General features: G+C 45.0%; 1 protein-coding gene across 3 annotated transcripts in view; it reads left to right on the forward strand.

Annotated features, from left to right (window-relative positions):
• Positions 1 to 15373, forward strand: part of CAPN15 (calpain 15) — a 292664-nt gene that overhangs the window by 224705 nt on the left and 52586 nt on the right. For all 3 annotated transcript variants that reach the window (XM_069210362.1, XM_069210360.1, XM_069210361.1), the window contains exon 7: positions 4515 to 4667. In XM_069210362.1, the coding sequence (XP_069066463.1) occupies positions 4515 to 4667 (153 nt within the window). The remainder of the gene's footprint in view (positions 1 to 4514; positions 4668 to 15373) is intronic.

The following is a 15373-nucleotide window of genomic DNA, read 5'->3' on the forward strand; positions in this document are numbered from 1 at the left end:
ATCGAATCTGAAATCTGAAGCCACAAACTCACCTCTGCCCAGCGTGAGAGGACTGTGGCCCCTGCTGTAGCACAAAAATCCCTCAAAAAGACTTTACAGCCCATCCTTGAGGGTCACCAGTCAGCCACTGCCATCAGGCCATGGTCAGTACCGACAGACTGCTTCGGCCGCCCTGCCTCCAGGCTCGTCCCCCCTGCCTTCATGCTGGGCACCGAAAATGGTCACTAAGAGGAAGCCACAACATCATTGGCTTCAGCGTCCATAGCTTCGGACCAAGAGATTGTTTCGCTATCGATCCAGACCTCAGGACTGAGCCGACAGTCGCCAGCCTCAACTTCAGTGCCGACCAAGCTTTCAAAACCGAATACTTCAGCACCGAGGCTTTCGGAGTCAAAAACTTTGGAAACCAGAGACTTGAACCAGTCTAATACCAGCCCATCTCCTGTCGAGCTGATTCTGGAGAAAATTGATTCTCTGCAGTGCAAGCTCCAGATTCAAATGGGTACAGGTTGTATCAATGCCACTCCTTTCTCTCCTGTGCTTCCTAGACTCCTTTCAAGAGGTTTTGGATGATCCTGTCCTTTCCAAAAGGAGGATGAAAAACAAGGGTACTAGCCCTCCATGCAGACCTTCGCCCACCTACTACTCCTCCACTTCCTTCTTTTCCTCCCCCTCCCATCCACAATCACCTATATCACCTTTACATGGGGATTACACTTCTCATGGTTCCCCACAATCATACTCTGGGAGTTTAGGGGGTCATCGAGATGTTACAGACCCTTGGGATGCCTACAGCTCTGATCCCATTCCTTTTAATGGTCCTAACCTCTACCCAATATGCCCCTCCTCACCAGAAGACACTACCTCTTACCAACAGGGTAGGCTCTAGAGCAGCTGCCTTTCATAACGTGGAGCTGCATAAAGATCCCTTTGAGCAGAATTTCCTGTTCAGCACTCTTACTACCACTCACAGGGATACACAGTACCTCCCCATGATCTCTGGCATGCCTCGACATGCAGACGACATCTTTAAGGAGCCTGTATGCTCCTGAGTTATCATGTCACGGATGGACAAAAAGTATAAGGGTGCTTCCTCTGACCCGCTCTGCATCAGAACACAGGTACCACCCGGCTCCAACTTGGCAATGACTGCTCATAAACAGGTTATTAGTCAGGCCACTGGGGATTCTCCTCCCCCCAAAAAGAGGAGTAAGAGAATCAATGCCGCAGGGAATAGGGTGGCTGCGCAAGCCACACACCGCTGGTGCATAGCCAACTCCCAAGCCTTTTTGGCCCTGTACGACCGGGCCCATTGGAATGAAACAGAGTAGCTGCTTCAGTTTCTTCCCAAGGAGTACTGTAAAAGGATACAACAGATTGTTTGAGTGTCAAGCCATCTCTAACAATTCAGTCAGGTGCGCCCTTGATGACGCTGACACTGCAGCTCGCGGCATGAACACTGGCGTCCTTTTAAGAGAGCATGCTTGGCTGTGTTGCTCAGGGTTAAAACCTGAGGTCCAGCAGCCAGTCCTCCACATGTCCTTTGATAAAGAGCACCAGTTTGGGCCACATAGAGATATTACCTAAGAGAAGCTTAAAAAAGGACACCAACACTGCCAAGGCTGTGGTGCCCTTCAGACTAACACACAAAGGTGTTCCTTTTGTTGCCCTGAGTTCATGGGAGCATATAAGTCCTCAACCACAGAGGCGTCTACTGCACACCCTAGACAACCTCAGTCCAGCTACACTAGAGTCTTTTACATAGGCTCTTACAGGGGTTCCAACAGCAAAGGGAGGGGAGAAAGCACTGCCACATCTTCCCCACGATCATCCCACACCTGTCAGGGGAAGACTTCAACACTTCTACACTACCTGGGTCACCATCACAACGGACCAATGTGTCCTTGACATTGGCATTATCCAACATGGTGATTGCCTGGAGCTCATCACCACTTCTCCCAAAATTCCCCCTCGCTCTCACAGGCTATCTCAGGAACACTTGACCCTTCTCAAACAAGCAATACAGGCCCTTCTTCTCAAAGGGGCCATAGAGCCTGTTCCGCTAGAACATCAAGGTTCAGCGGTGTTCTTCCTATACTTCCTGATTCCGTAAAATGATGAGTCTCTCAGACTGGTACTAGACCTCAGGCCTCTAAACACATACATCCTTTCAGAACACTTCCATATGGTCAACCTTCAGGATGTCGTCGCATTTCTACAGCAAGGCGACTTCATGACAGCTCTGGACTTAAAGGACACCTGTTTTCACATACCAATTCACCCTGCACATCTACAGTACTTAAGATTTGCCATTGCAGGCAAACATTATCAGTTCAAGGTCCTCCCCTTTGGAGTCACCACCGTTCCCAGAGTGTTCACAAAATGCTTAGCAGTAGCCGCAGGACACCTGTGAAGGCTCACTTCTTCCCATACTTCGACGACTGCTCATGAAAGCCAGCAAGTCACACCAGTGCCAACAGCACACTCCTTCACATTCTGGATTTCACTCTCAGCTTTCCCAAATCTCACCTCGAGCCCCTGCAGGTGCAGCCTTACTTAGAGGCTGTTCGGAATGCAGATTAGAGTTGCCTTATCCCAACCTGGCTTGTGTCCAGAATTTTCGGACCCTCCTCCCTCAGTTTCAGGAGAACCATTCCTAACGGTCAGGACCATTATGTGTCTGCTGGGGATGATGGCTTCTTGCATCGCCATAGTTCCCCATGCCAGACTACACACGCATTCCCTACAGCAATGTCTGTCTCGTCAATGGCCTCAGTCACAGGGTCACCTGGAAGATTTCTCAGTTTCACCTAAATCAGTCTATTGAGCTACTAGTGTTCTTCCCACAACTTGACTCAGTTGCAGAAAGAGACCTTCACACGCTAGATGTCAAAAGAGCACTCATCTTTTATGTTGACAGAACTAAAGAGTTTAGGAAAACCAGACAACTTTTTGTAGCTTTTTCTCCACCAGTATCCAAATCAGGCATAGCCAGATAGATAGTCCAATGCATACAGACTTGTTATGCTAAGGCCAAGAGACCTTTACCTGTTTCTCCTAGAGCTCACTCTACTAGAAAGAAGGGAGCTACTATGGCTTTCCTTGGAAACATTCCCATAGCTGACACATATTCACAAAACGGTGTGGATTTCTAGCTCGTCAACAAGCCAAAGTAGGTCAGGCAGTGCTATGTACACTTTTTTTCCAGTCATCTGCAACTCCTACAGGCTAGCCACCGCTTTTAGGGAGGGACTGCATTACAGTCTATGTAGAGCATGTGTATCTACAGCCACACATGCCATCGAACGTATTATGTTACTTACCTAGTAAGCATCTGTTTGTGGCATGTAGTGCTGTAAATTCACACGCACCCTCCCTCCTCCCCGGATGCCTGTGACCGTTGCAGTTACATTTCATCCATATATAGTTGTGCATACGTATTTACACTTTTCATGGACATCACTTTCCCTATACTTTCCTTCTTAACACTCCCTACTCATCCGCCTGTTAGAAAACAGTGTAATAAAGGAGTCGATGCCCATGTGCAATGTCACAGAGATGAGAAGTCACTCAATCTTGTGGCTTAGAACACTTCTTTGAAGAAAAACTACTTGCACCACTCCATACTCAACACTAGATCGCTGGAGTATGCAGAGCATGTGAATCTACAGCACTACATGCCATGAACAGATGTTTACAGGGTAGATACCATAATCCTTTTCAGTTCGCAGCCCTTTTCTGCTTTCAAATAATGCCACTCAAAGGCTTACCAGATGTTATTGGCATGTAACCACCTTTATCTGGCTTCTCTCCCCGTTCTGCCTTTCCATTTTTCCTGACTCTTTTCCCTTTCTATCACTTTTTCTCTGTCGCCCTTTCTTTTCTTAACTTTGCATTTATTGCTCCGTCTTTCTTTTTGCCTCTCAACCAAAAGTCTGATCAAATGACTCTTTTGGAAGTTCATCTGTTGTTTTCCCAGAGTGTCTTTTTTAAAGATTGAACACTAAACTCCCTCTTCTTTGCTTATTTACCATGGTCCAATTTACCTGTTGGCTACCTCGTGCGCTGTCCTCCTACATGCTACTGGGATCCTAAGTGCCTATGAGAAACTGGCAATACTGTACACATACTAACCACTAGATGTTCCATACTGTGCAGGGGCACATGTGGCCTGTGATGCCTCATGCTTGGCCTGGTACTTATTTATGGTTGTGTCAACTGCTCTTACAAGTACACTTTTAGTCCTGGTTCCAGGTAGACGGTGTACAAACTTTGTAGTCTGTTTTCTCATTTTCTATCTTTATACATTGATGCAATCCTGGCTCTGGGGAAAAGGTTGCCCATCATAGTTTATACCGAGTTGAGTTGGGTGGAAGGAAGTCTTTTCTAGTGCAAGATTTTTGTCCCTCATTTTGCTGTAAGATGAAACATTGTATAGGCGCATATCTGCTCTCCTTTAGCTCTACTGCAGTTTTATTTCCTGGTCTCCATTGTTCTACTTCATTTCGCCACAGGCTCTTACGGCTCCGCAACCCCTGGGGACGCTTCTCCTGGAACGGCAAGTGGTCAGATGACTGGACCCAGTGGCCGGAGCCACTACGACAGGAGCTAATGGCTCATGGAAGCAGTGATGGTGTTTTCTGGATGGAATACAGTGATTTTATCAGGTAGTTTTTTTTTCTCATAACCCAATTGTAATGGAAGATAGATGGGGCACTTAGAGAACAGTGGTAATCATGAGTCCACCTGCAGCTTCCTGTGGGTGTTTAAATGTCTTGCAGGATGGGACTAGGAGAGAAACAGTAACATGGATCCTACTGCGTATGACCATTGAAAGGCTCCTGTTTACTGAGCCACAACATTATGTCACGTAAGCCCTGCATGAAATTATAGGACCCCATTACTCTGTATCCTGTCAAGTAGCTTCAATAAGCCCAGCAGTAGATTGTACCTTGGATTTATCTCTGTGTACTCAAGTTTCTAATATTACAACAGACAAAATCAGAAAATCTTGAGTAGACCTGCGGTCTCTAGTTCTTATAGCCGGTGAGGTTTCTGTAATTTCTTGCATTAGGGTAATACCATTACTTGAAACCCTCAGTAACATTTTTGCAAAAACAACTGAAGGACTGTCAGAGATGATTTCCGTAGAGCAGTTGGTTGGATCAAGTTCAGGATGGACTTGGGACAGGCAGGCAGGGTAAAGTGAATCAACATGTAATATTAGTAGTACTGACTATTTATTGATGGCTTATTAAGCATCATTACAGTAAAAACATACTCAACAGTTATACATGAAAACTCCTTTCCTGTTGAGAAGATAATCAACTGTGTAATCAACCAAACTATCCCTAGCCAGACTCTTTAAAACTGCAAAAGCAATTTTATTTGTTTAAATAAAGAGAGCCTTTAAAGGTATGTCTTACAAGCAAAATACTTTTCATAAATATTTTTTTATAAAGTGTTTTATAGGGCCTCCCTTACAGTAGAATATTTATTCACTTTAGTCAGGGACCCTCTGGTCAGCGTTGTACCATCTTACAATAAACCATTGTATGAAACTATTATTTGGATTTAAATACATTTTTCTCCATACACATACAGTTATGGATTTTCCAACTCCGGTCTTTAACAGCATTAGACCTATAAATTATAATTCTCTCAGTGACATACCAATCTGTTCCTGATACTCTTGTACAGTCCTTTTTGATTGCCTTGATGTCTGAGTGATGGGTCAGCTGCATCAGTAATTTAACTCTTCCTGTTCATACTACCAGACAGATACATTATAAAACATAAAAGTGAGAGGCCCAGCTTGCTGCGACTATCAAAAACATTGTCATATATGTAATTTTAAAAATATAGTTTCTTGAGCATGAACTGAAACTGAGAATGTCTCGGTTTTAAAGCTTGCAAATGAGCTTTCGGACCAGCTGCATTGTCCTGCTACATGCACAGATAGTTGTAAGTAGCCAACAGACTCGCCTTTATCGTCTCCAGTTTCCAACTAAGAGGTATGTGGTTGACTGTAAGCTATGATTTTTGATTTTACCATGTTATCTTTCTAATTATTAGCCTTGTTATAAGCAGTTGTATCTAAAATAACTGTATCATACAATATCCATCTGTACTGATGCAGAGATGCGTGCCTCCTACCCTCCGGCTTGGAAGGGAAATCCCTTATGTATTTAGATTAAATATTGATGTATTTAGAATAAAATTCTAGGGGCTAGCATACATCCATGCTTCAGTACCCTGTTTGTTGATATTTTTCTCATTATCTTGCTACATCCCTAATCTTTACACTCACTCGAGTATTTCAGTGTAATGATTGAATTACTCTATGCAAGTGGTTAGAAACCTCCCACTTTCCAAACTTATTCCATAAAATGGCCTGAGTAGCTCTGTTGAATGACGAAGAATAATCTAAAAAACAGGCAAACAGCTTGCCTTCCTGACACATCATAGTTTCCTTTGTCATAATTTTCAAAGCCATCATTTTCCAAGCAGCTGTTATATTGATGGTCTTTGTTCCCTTCCAAAAATCAGCTTGATGCCAATTTCTTTCTTCAACCCAGGCCCCTAGTTCCTCCAAAATGATTTTGGCTTGCACCTTAGTGCAGTAATTTTGCATTCTATTCACAATTCCCTTATTTTGAATTTGTTGGCGAACAGATCCCCGCCGGAAATCTGGGACCTGTTGTTATTCAATGTTTGATGAAAAAGAGGTGTTAAGTATTAAGTTAAAAAAATTACAATCCGCCTTAATGATATTAATAAGAAGGCCATTTGGGCCAGGGGTTCTAAAAACGTTTGCTTTAATAACAGTGTCATGCATTGTTTGATTGAGTGCTGGAAACTCTTCATAATTTCCATTCAGATGTGTTTGAGTCATAGAATAATGACCTAACATAGTAGATCCAATCGTTAGTCTGAATATTGGTCAAGTCTACAGTCATTTAGACTAAGTGCTAATCTCTGTTTATTTATAAATGTATAGAGCAAAGCGTGGATCAAAAGTGGTATGAGGTTAATTTACATGAAGCACAAACACCAAGATAGGGTATATACTGAAAGGGGGGAAGAGGAAAAGGTTCATAGATTAGAACAATGAAAGAAGACAGTGAATGTTAGCTTCAGGAAATAAACAAAAAGAAGTAACATAGAGGCGCTTATGGCAGTAACATGTTCTCGTGGATGACAATGTTACACAAGGATTGGGAAAGGAATTGTTCAAATGTGTGCTTAAGGTTGTCATCTAGAGACAAGGAAAGACGTAGTCTCTCTCTAAAATTGAAGGCTATTTCCTAGCTAGAGAGGTCTCGAATTTGGGTATCTCTGAGAGCAGAGAGTTCTTGCTTCTTCAGCCTCTGGATCTGCCTGTGATGGACAGAAGTTTTGCTATGTATGGTGAACTCTTGTGATGTTGTGCCTTCTGAGTGAGGAATTAGAGGTTGAATCAAATCTTAGCTGGAAGAGGGAGCTACTGAAGGTCATAAAGGATAGGAGTGATGCAGCCCAAACTTCTTGCATTGTACACCATTATTGCAGCTGAATGTAATACTGCTTTGATTGGAGTCAAGTGTGAATGTGGGAACCAAGCTAGTAAGGCAATCTCAAAGTCTATTCTAGAAGTGACAAGAGACCTGACAATAATTCCCAATTTTTTTTTACATCATGATTATGTCTAGTGCAAAATATCCTCTACCTCCTTGCATAAAAATCTGCACTTGTATCCCACAGTTCTTATTTTTTTCCTGAAAGGTTTCATCTTACAGGAATCTATAGCAGGTGCATATGATAAACTCTATTTTCTTTGGAGGTTATTACCCATACATTTTGTAGAACCACATATACTAAGGGAGGATTAACAAACAATGTTCTCAATTTGGGCACCAAATTTTTGCGACTCCTATGGTATTTTGCTAACCGACCTATGTACTAATAGATTAGTTCACAAAACACCGAACTAAGTTTGTTAGTTAACAAAGGGGTCTCCTTCCTATTGGTGAATAGGGTACCACCACCCTTCATTAGAAGGTGAAATATTAATGTTTTGTGACCGGATTTCTGCTGAAATACATTATTGCATACCATAAGAAATCTCTGTTTAAGGGGGCAGAGACTCCCTAAATGCACCCCTTCCAATTTCATGTATCGATTCAGTAACATTACCAAATCTCTAAATGGGTTTAGTACATTCGAAAAACACATTTTCCTTTCACAAGCTCTGCAGTTTGCCAAGTCACAGGGTGTGCAAGCCAAAAGTGCGTCCGTACATCTCTTTCTTAGTTTTTAATTCTTCTGTAAACCACTCATTAATCTTACCCATGTTACTCATTAATCTTACCCATTTTACTGCAAAGTTTCCTTTAGTTTAGACATCTTCTGTGCTTTAAGTATGTTACATTTAGATTCTCTAGTTTACTACTTCCCCATAAATGAAGGATCTCCAGACTAGATTACTTAATGACAAAGTAATGTCAATAAAATTATTATCAACCCTAGATTTCCAGTCAACTAATACATTTTTTGAATTGACCATTTCAGAAGTCGCAGGGGATTCCCACCTTCTGGCAAGCCCAAATATTTATTAACCAGAGTTTTGTTACCATTAAGTTAAGTTTAAGGCTATAGGGCATAATATCACTGTTGTATCACTTTATAATATCGAAGAAGGTTGTACTTTCAAAAAGTGAACCTGAAATCAGTGCATAGTGTAATACATTTGAGCTTTTCCCACAGTTATGTGAATGCTGTGTCAGAATGTCCAGACTTACTCTATCGTTAAAGCATGTTAAAAATCAAGACATTCTTTCCAAAGGTTTGCTTTTATGTGGGCAGATCATCCCTGTGATACAGCAAATGGTAGGTATCTGTTAGGTGCATCATGACATATTACATAAGCATTGCACATATTGTTAAAATCAACAGTGACTGTGAATCAAGCATCCACATCCTTTTGCAGTTGTATCCAAATTCACCCCACTAAGGTTTTCTAGCACAACATTTTCTGAGATTATCAGATTGCACATAGGCATTTACTGGGTTAAGTATCATAGGTCATACTCCAAACCAAAATCCAGTTCAAATGCCTAAATATAACCCGTTTGAATAGCCGAAGAGGTAATTTTGAAATTCAGTTTTACCTGACTTCACCAAAGTAAAACCACCAGATAAATGATCCATCTTTTGCAGCTTTGTTGCCAGAATGTCCCTGTAAGGAAATGCCTCCTTGGCATGGTTGCCCCCTGACTTTTTGCTTTTGCTGATGCTATGTTTACAATTGAAAGTGTGCTGAGGCCTGCTAACCAGGCCCCAGCACCAGTGTTCTTTCCCTAAACCTGTACTTTTGTATCCACAATTGGCAGCCCCTGGCATCCAGATAAGTCCCTTGTAACTGGTACTTCTAGTACCAAGGGCCCTGATGCCAAGGAAGGTCTCTAAGGGCTGCAGCATGTCTTATGCCACCCTGGAGACCTCTCACTCAGCACAGACACACTGCTTGCCAGCTTGTGTGTGCTAGTGAGGACAAAACGAGTAAGTCGACATGGCACTCCCCTCAGGGTGCCATGCCAGCCTCTCACTGCCTATGCAGTATAGGTAAGACACCCCTCTAGCAGGCCTTACAGCCCTAAGGCAGGGTGCACTATACCATAGGTGAGGGTACCAGTGCATGAGCATGGTACCCCTACAGTGTCTAAACAAAACCTTAGACATTGTAAGTGCAGGGTAGCCATAAGAGTATATGGTCTGGGAGTCTGTCAAACACGAACTCCACAGCACCATAATGGCTACACTGAAAACTGGGAAGTTTGGTATCAAACTTCTCAGCACAATAAATGCACACTGATGCCAGTGTACATTTTATTGTAAAATACACCCCAGAGGGCACCTTAGAGGTGCCCCCTGAAACTTAACCGACTATCTGTGTAGGCTGACTAGTTTTAGCAGCCTGCCACAAACCGAGACATGTTGCTGGCCCCATGGGGAGAGTGCCTTTGTCACTCTGAGGCCAGTAACAAAGCCTGCACTGGGTGGAGATGCTAACACCTCCCCCAGGCAGGAATTGTCACACCTGGCGGTGAGCCTCAAAGGCTCACCTCCTTTGTGCCAACCCAGCAGGACACTCCAGCTAGTGGAGTTGCCCGCCCCCTCCGGCCAGGCCCCACTTTTGGCGGCAAGGCCGGAGAAAATAATGAGAAAAACAAGGAGGAGTCACTGGCCAGTCAGGACAGCCCCTAAGGTGTCCTGAGCTGAAGTGACTCTAACTTTTAGAAATCCTCCATCTTGCAGATGGAGGATTCCCCCAATAGGGTTAGGATTGTGACCCCCTCCCCTTGGGAGGGGGCACAAAGAGGGTGTACCCACCCTCAGGGCTAGTAGCCATTGGCTACTAACCCCCCAGACCTAAACACGCCCTTAAATTTAGTATTTAAGGGCTACCCTGAACCCTAGAAGATTAGATTCCTGCAACTACAAGAAGAAGGACTGCCTAGCTGAAAACCCCTGCAGAGGAAGACCAGAAGACGACAACTGCCTTGGCTCCAGAAACTCACCGGCCTGTCTCCTGCCTTCCAAAGATCCTGCTCCAGCGACGCCTTCCAAAGGGACCAGCGACCTCGACATCCTCTGAGGACTGCCCCTGCTTCGAAAAGACAAGAAACTCCCGAGGACAGCGGACCTGCTCCAAGAAAAGCTGCAACTTTGTTTCCAGCAGCTTTAAAGAACCCTGCAAGCTCCCCGCAAGAAGCGTGAGACTTGCAACACTGCACCCGGCGACCCCGACTCGGCTGGTGGCGATCCAACACCTCAGGAGGGACCCCAGGACTACTCTGATACTGTGAGTACCAAAACCTGTCCCCCCTGAGCCCCCACAGCGCCGCCTGCAGAGGGAATCCCGAGGCTTCCCCTGACCGCGACTCTTTGAACCTAAAGTCCCGACGCCTGGGAGAGACCCTGCACCCGCAGCCCCCAGGACCTGAAGGACCGGACTTTCACTGGAGAAGTGACCCCCAGGAGTCCCTCTCCCTTGCCCAAGTGGAGGTTTCCCCGAGGAATCCCCCCCTTGCCTGCCTGCAGCGCTGAAGAGATCCCGAGATCTCTCATAGACTAACATTGCGAACCCGACGCCTGTTTCTACACTGCACCCGGCCGCCCCCGCGCTGCTGAGGGTGAAATTTCTGTGTGGGCTTGTGTCCCCCCGGTGCCCTACAAAACCCCCCTGGTCTGCCCTCCGAAGACGCGGGTACTTACCTGCAAGCAGACCGGAACCGGGGCACCCCCTTCTCTCCATTCTAGCCTATGTGTTTTGGGCACCACTTTGAACTCTGCACCTGACCGGCCCTGAGCTGCTGGTGTGGTGACTTTGGGGTTGCTCTGAACCCCCAACGGTGGGCTACCTTGGACCAAGAACTAAGCCCTGTAAGTGTCTTACTTACCTGGTTAACCTAACAAATACTTACCTCCCCTAGGAACTGTGAAAATTGCACTAAGTGTCCACTTTTAAAACAGCTATTTGTGAATAACTTGAAAAGTATACATGCAATTTTGATGATTTGAAGTTCCTAAAGTACTTACCTGCAATACCTTTCGAATGAGATATTACATGTAGAATTTGAACCTGTGGTTCTTAAAATAAACTAAGAAAAGATATTTTTCTATACAAAAACCTATTGGCTGGATTTGTCTCTGAGTGTGTGTACCTCATTTATTGTCTATGTGTATGTACAACAAATGCTTAACACTACTCCTTGGATAAGCCTACTGCTCGACCACACTACCACAAAATAGAGCATTAGTATTATCTCTTTTTGCCACTATCTTACCTCTAAGGGGAACCCTTGGACTCTGTGCATGCTATTCCTTACTTTGAAATAGCACATACAGAGCCAACTTCCTACATTGGTGGATCAGCGGTGGGGTACAAGACTTTGCATTTGCTGGACTACTCAGCCAATACCTGATCACACGACAAATTCCAAAATTGTCATTAGAAATTCATTTTTGCAATTGGAAATTTTTCTAAATTCTTAAAAGTCCTGCTAGGGCCTTGTGTGTTAAGTCCCTGTTTAGCATTGTCTTTTAGAGTTTAAAAGTTTGTTAAAGGTTTGAAATTAGATTCTAGAAACAGTTTTAGATTCTTTAAAAAGTCTTCCAACTCTTAGCAAAATAATGTCTGATACAGAGATGAATGTGGTGGAACTCGACACCACACCTTACCTCCATCTTAAGATGAGGGAGCTAAGGTCTCTCTGTAATATCAAAAAAATAACCATTGGCTCCAGACCTACCAAAATTCAGCTCCAGGAGCTGTTGGCAGAGTTTGAAAAAGCCAACCCCTCTGATGATGACCTCACAGAGGAAGAAATTAGTGACTTGGAGGCCAATGTCCCTCCTCCAGTCCTAAATAGGGAGAACAGGACCCCTCAAGTCCTGTCTCCAACTGTGTTAGTCAGAAATAGTGAGTCCCTCACAGGAGGGTCCCACATTTCTGAAATCACTGAGGATGCTCTCAGTGAAGATGACCTCCTGCTAGCCAGGATGGCCAAAAGATTGGCTTTAGAGAGACAGCTCCTAGCCATAGAAAGGAAAAGACAAGAGATGGGCCTAGGACCCATCAATGGTGGCAGCAATATAAATAGGGTCAGAGATTCTCCTGACATGTTAAAAATCCCCAAAGGGATTGTGACAAAATATGAAGATGGTGATGACATCACCAAGTGGTTCACAGCTTTTGAGAGGGCTTGTGTAACCAGAAAAGTGAACAGATCTCACTGGGGTGCTCTCCTTTGGGAAATGTTCACTGGAAAGTGTAGGGATAGACTCCTCACACTCTCTGGAAAAGATGCAGAATCTTATGACCTCATGAAGGGTACCCTGATTGAGGGCTTTGGATTCTCCACTGAGGAGTACAGGATTAGGTTCAGGGGGGCTCAAAAATCCTCGAGCCAGACCTGGGTTGACTTTGTTGACTACTCAGTGAAAACACTAGATGGTTGGATTCAAGGCAGTGGTGTAAGTAATTATGATGGGCTGTACAATTTATTTGTGAAAGAACACCTGTTAAGTAATTGTTTCAATGATAAACTGCATCAGCATCTGGTAGACCTAGGACCAATTTCTCCCCAAGAATTGGGAAAGAAGGCGGACCATTGGGTCAAGACAAGGGTGTCCAAGACTTCAACAGGGGGTGACCAAAAGAAAGGGGTCACAAAGACTCCCCAGGGGAAGGGTGATGAGACAACCAAAACTAAAAATAGTAAAGAGTCTTCTACAGGCCCCCAAAAACCTGCACAGGAGGGTGGGCCCAGAGCCTCTTCACAAAACAATGGGTACAAGGGTAAAAACTTTGATCCCAAAAAGGCCTGGTGTCATAGCTGTAAACAGCATGGACACCAAACTGGAGACAAGGCCTGTCCCAAGAAAGGTTCCACTCCAAACTCCCATCCAGGTAACACTGGTATGGCTAGTCTCCAAGTGGGATCAACAGTGTGCCCAGAGCAAATCAGGGTCCACACTGAAGCTACTCTAGTTTCTGAGGGTGGGGTGGATTTAGCCACACTAGCTGTCTGGCCGCCTAACATGCAAAAATACAGACAGCAACTCTTAATTAATGGGACTAGAATAGAGGGCCTGAGGGATACAGGTGCCAGTGTCACCATGGTGACAGAGAAACTGGTTTCCCCTGGCCAATACCTGACTGGAAAAACTTACACAGTCACCAACGCTGACAATCAGAGAAAAGTACATCCCATGGCAATGGTTACTTTAGAATGGGGAGGGGTCAATGGCCTGAAACAGGTGGTGGTCTCCTCAAATATCCCAGTGGACTGTCTGCTTGGAAATGACCTGGAGTCCTCAGCATGGGCTGAGGTAGAACTAAAAACCCATGCAGCAATGCTGGGTATCCCTGAACTGGTGTGTGTGAAAACAAGAGCACAATGCAAGGCACAGGGTGAAAAAGTAGAGCTGGAGTCTGGAAAAATGGCCCAGCCTACCAAGAGAACAGGAAAGTCAGTTGGGAAACCAACTGCAACACAGCAAAAGAAAGGGAACCTCTCTTCTCAGGAAGAAGTTCTGCCCTCTGAGGGAACTGAGCCTTTGGAGCTTGAACCTTATCAGGTTGAGCTCTTAGGCCTAGGGGGACCCTCAAGGGAGGAGCTGTGTAAGGGACAAGAAACCTGTCCCTCTCTTGAAGGCCTTAGGCAGCAAGCTGCTGAAGAGTCCAAGGGCAAGAAAACTGGAACCCATAGGGTCTATTGGGAAGATGGACTCCTGTACACTGAGGCCAGAGACCCCAAACCTGGTGCCACTAGGAGAGTGGTAGTGCCTCAGCTGTTCAGAGAGTTCATCCTAACATTGGCCCATGACATTCCCCTTGCTGGACATTTGGGACAAACCAAGACGTGGGAGAGGTTAGTCAACCACTTCTACTGGCCCAATATGTCCAACATGGTTAAGGAGTTTTGCCTCTCCTGCCCCACCTGTCAAGCCAGTGGTAAGACAGGTGGGCATCCAAAGGCCCCCCTCATTCCACTTCCAGTGGTGGGGGTTCCCTTTGAAAGAGTGGGTGTGGACATAGTTGGTCCACTAGAACCTCCCACAGCCTCAGGAAATATGTATATCCTGGTAGTAGTGGATCATGCTACCAGGTATCCTGAAGCTATTCCCCTTAGGTCGACTACTGCCCCTGCAGTAGCCAAGGCCCTCATTGGTATTTTTACCAGAGTGGGTTTCCCTAAGGAGGTGGTGTCTGACAGAGGTACCAACTTCATGTCAGCATACCTAAAGCACATGTGGAATGAGTGTGGAGTGACTTATAAATTCACTACACCATACCATCCACAAACTAATGGCTTGGTTGAGAGATTCAACAAGACATTAAAAGGCATGATCATGGGGCTCCCAGAAAAACTCAAAAGGAGATGGGATGTCCTCTTGCCATGTCTGCTTTTCGCTTACAGAGAGGTGCCACAGAAGGGAGTAGGATTCTCACCCTTTGAACTTCTGTTTGGTCATCCTGTAAGGGGACCACTTGCCCTTGTTAAAGAAGGCTGGGAGAGACCTCTCCATGAGCCTAAACAGGACATAGTGGACTATGTACTTGGCCTTCGCTCTAGAATGGCAGAGTACATGGAAAAGGCAACCAAAAACCTTGAGGCCAGCCAACAGCTCCAGAAGTTTTGGTATGACCAAAAGGCTGCACTGGTTGAGTTCCAACCAGGGCAGAAAGTCTGGGTTCTGGAGCCTGTGGCTCCCAGGGCACTCCAGGACAAATGGAGTGGCCCTTACCCAGTACTAGAAAGGATGAGTCAGGTCACCTACCTGGTGGACCTGGGCACAAGCAGGAGCCCCAAGAGGGTGATCCATG

The sequence above is a fragment of the Pleurodeles waltl genome, chromosome 10 (genome assembly GCF_031143425.1).
Source record: "Pleurodeles waltl isolate 20211129_DDA chromosome 10, aPleWal1.hap1.20221129, whole genome shotgun sequence".
NCBI classification, from domain to species: domain Eukaryota; kingdom Metazoa; phylum Chordata; class Amphibia; order Caudata; family Salamandridae; genus Pleurodeles; species Pleurodeles waltl.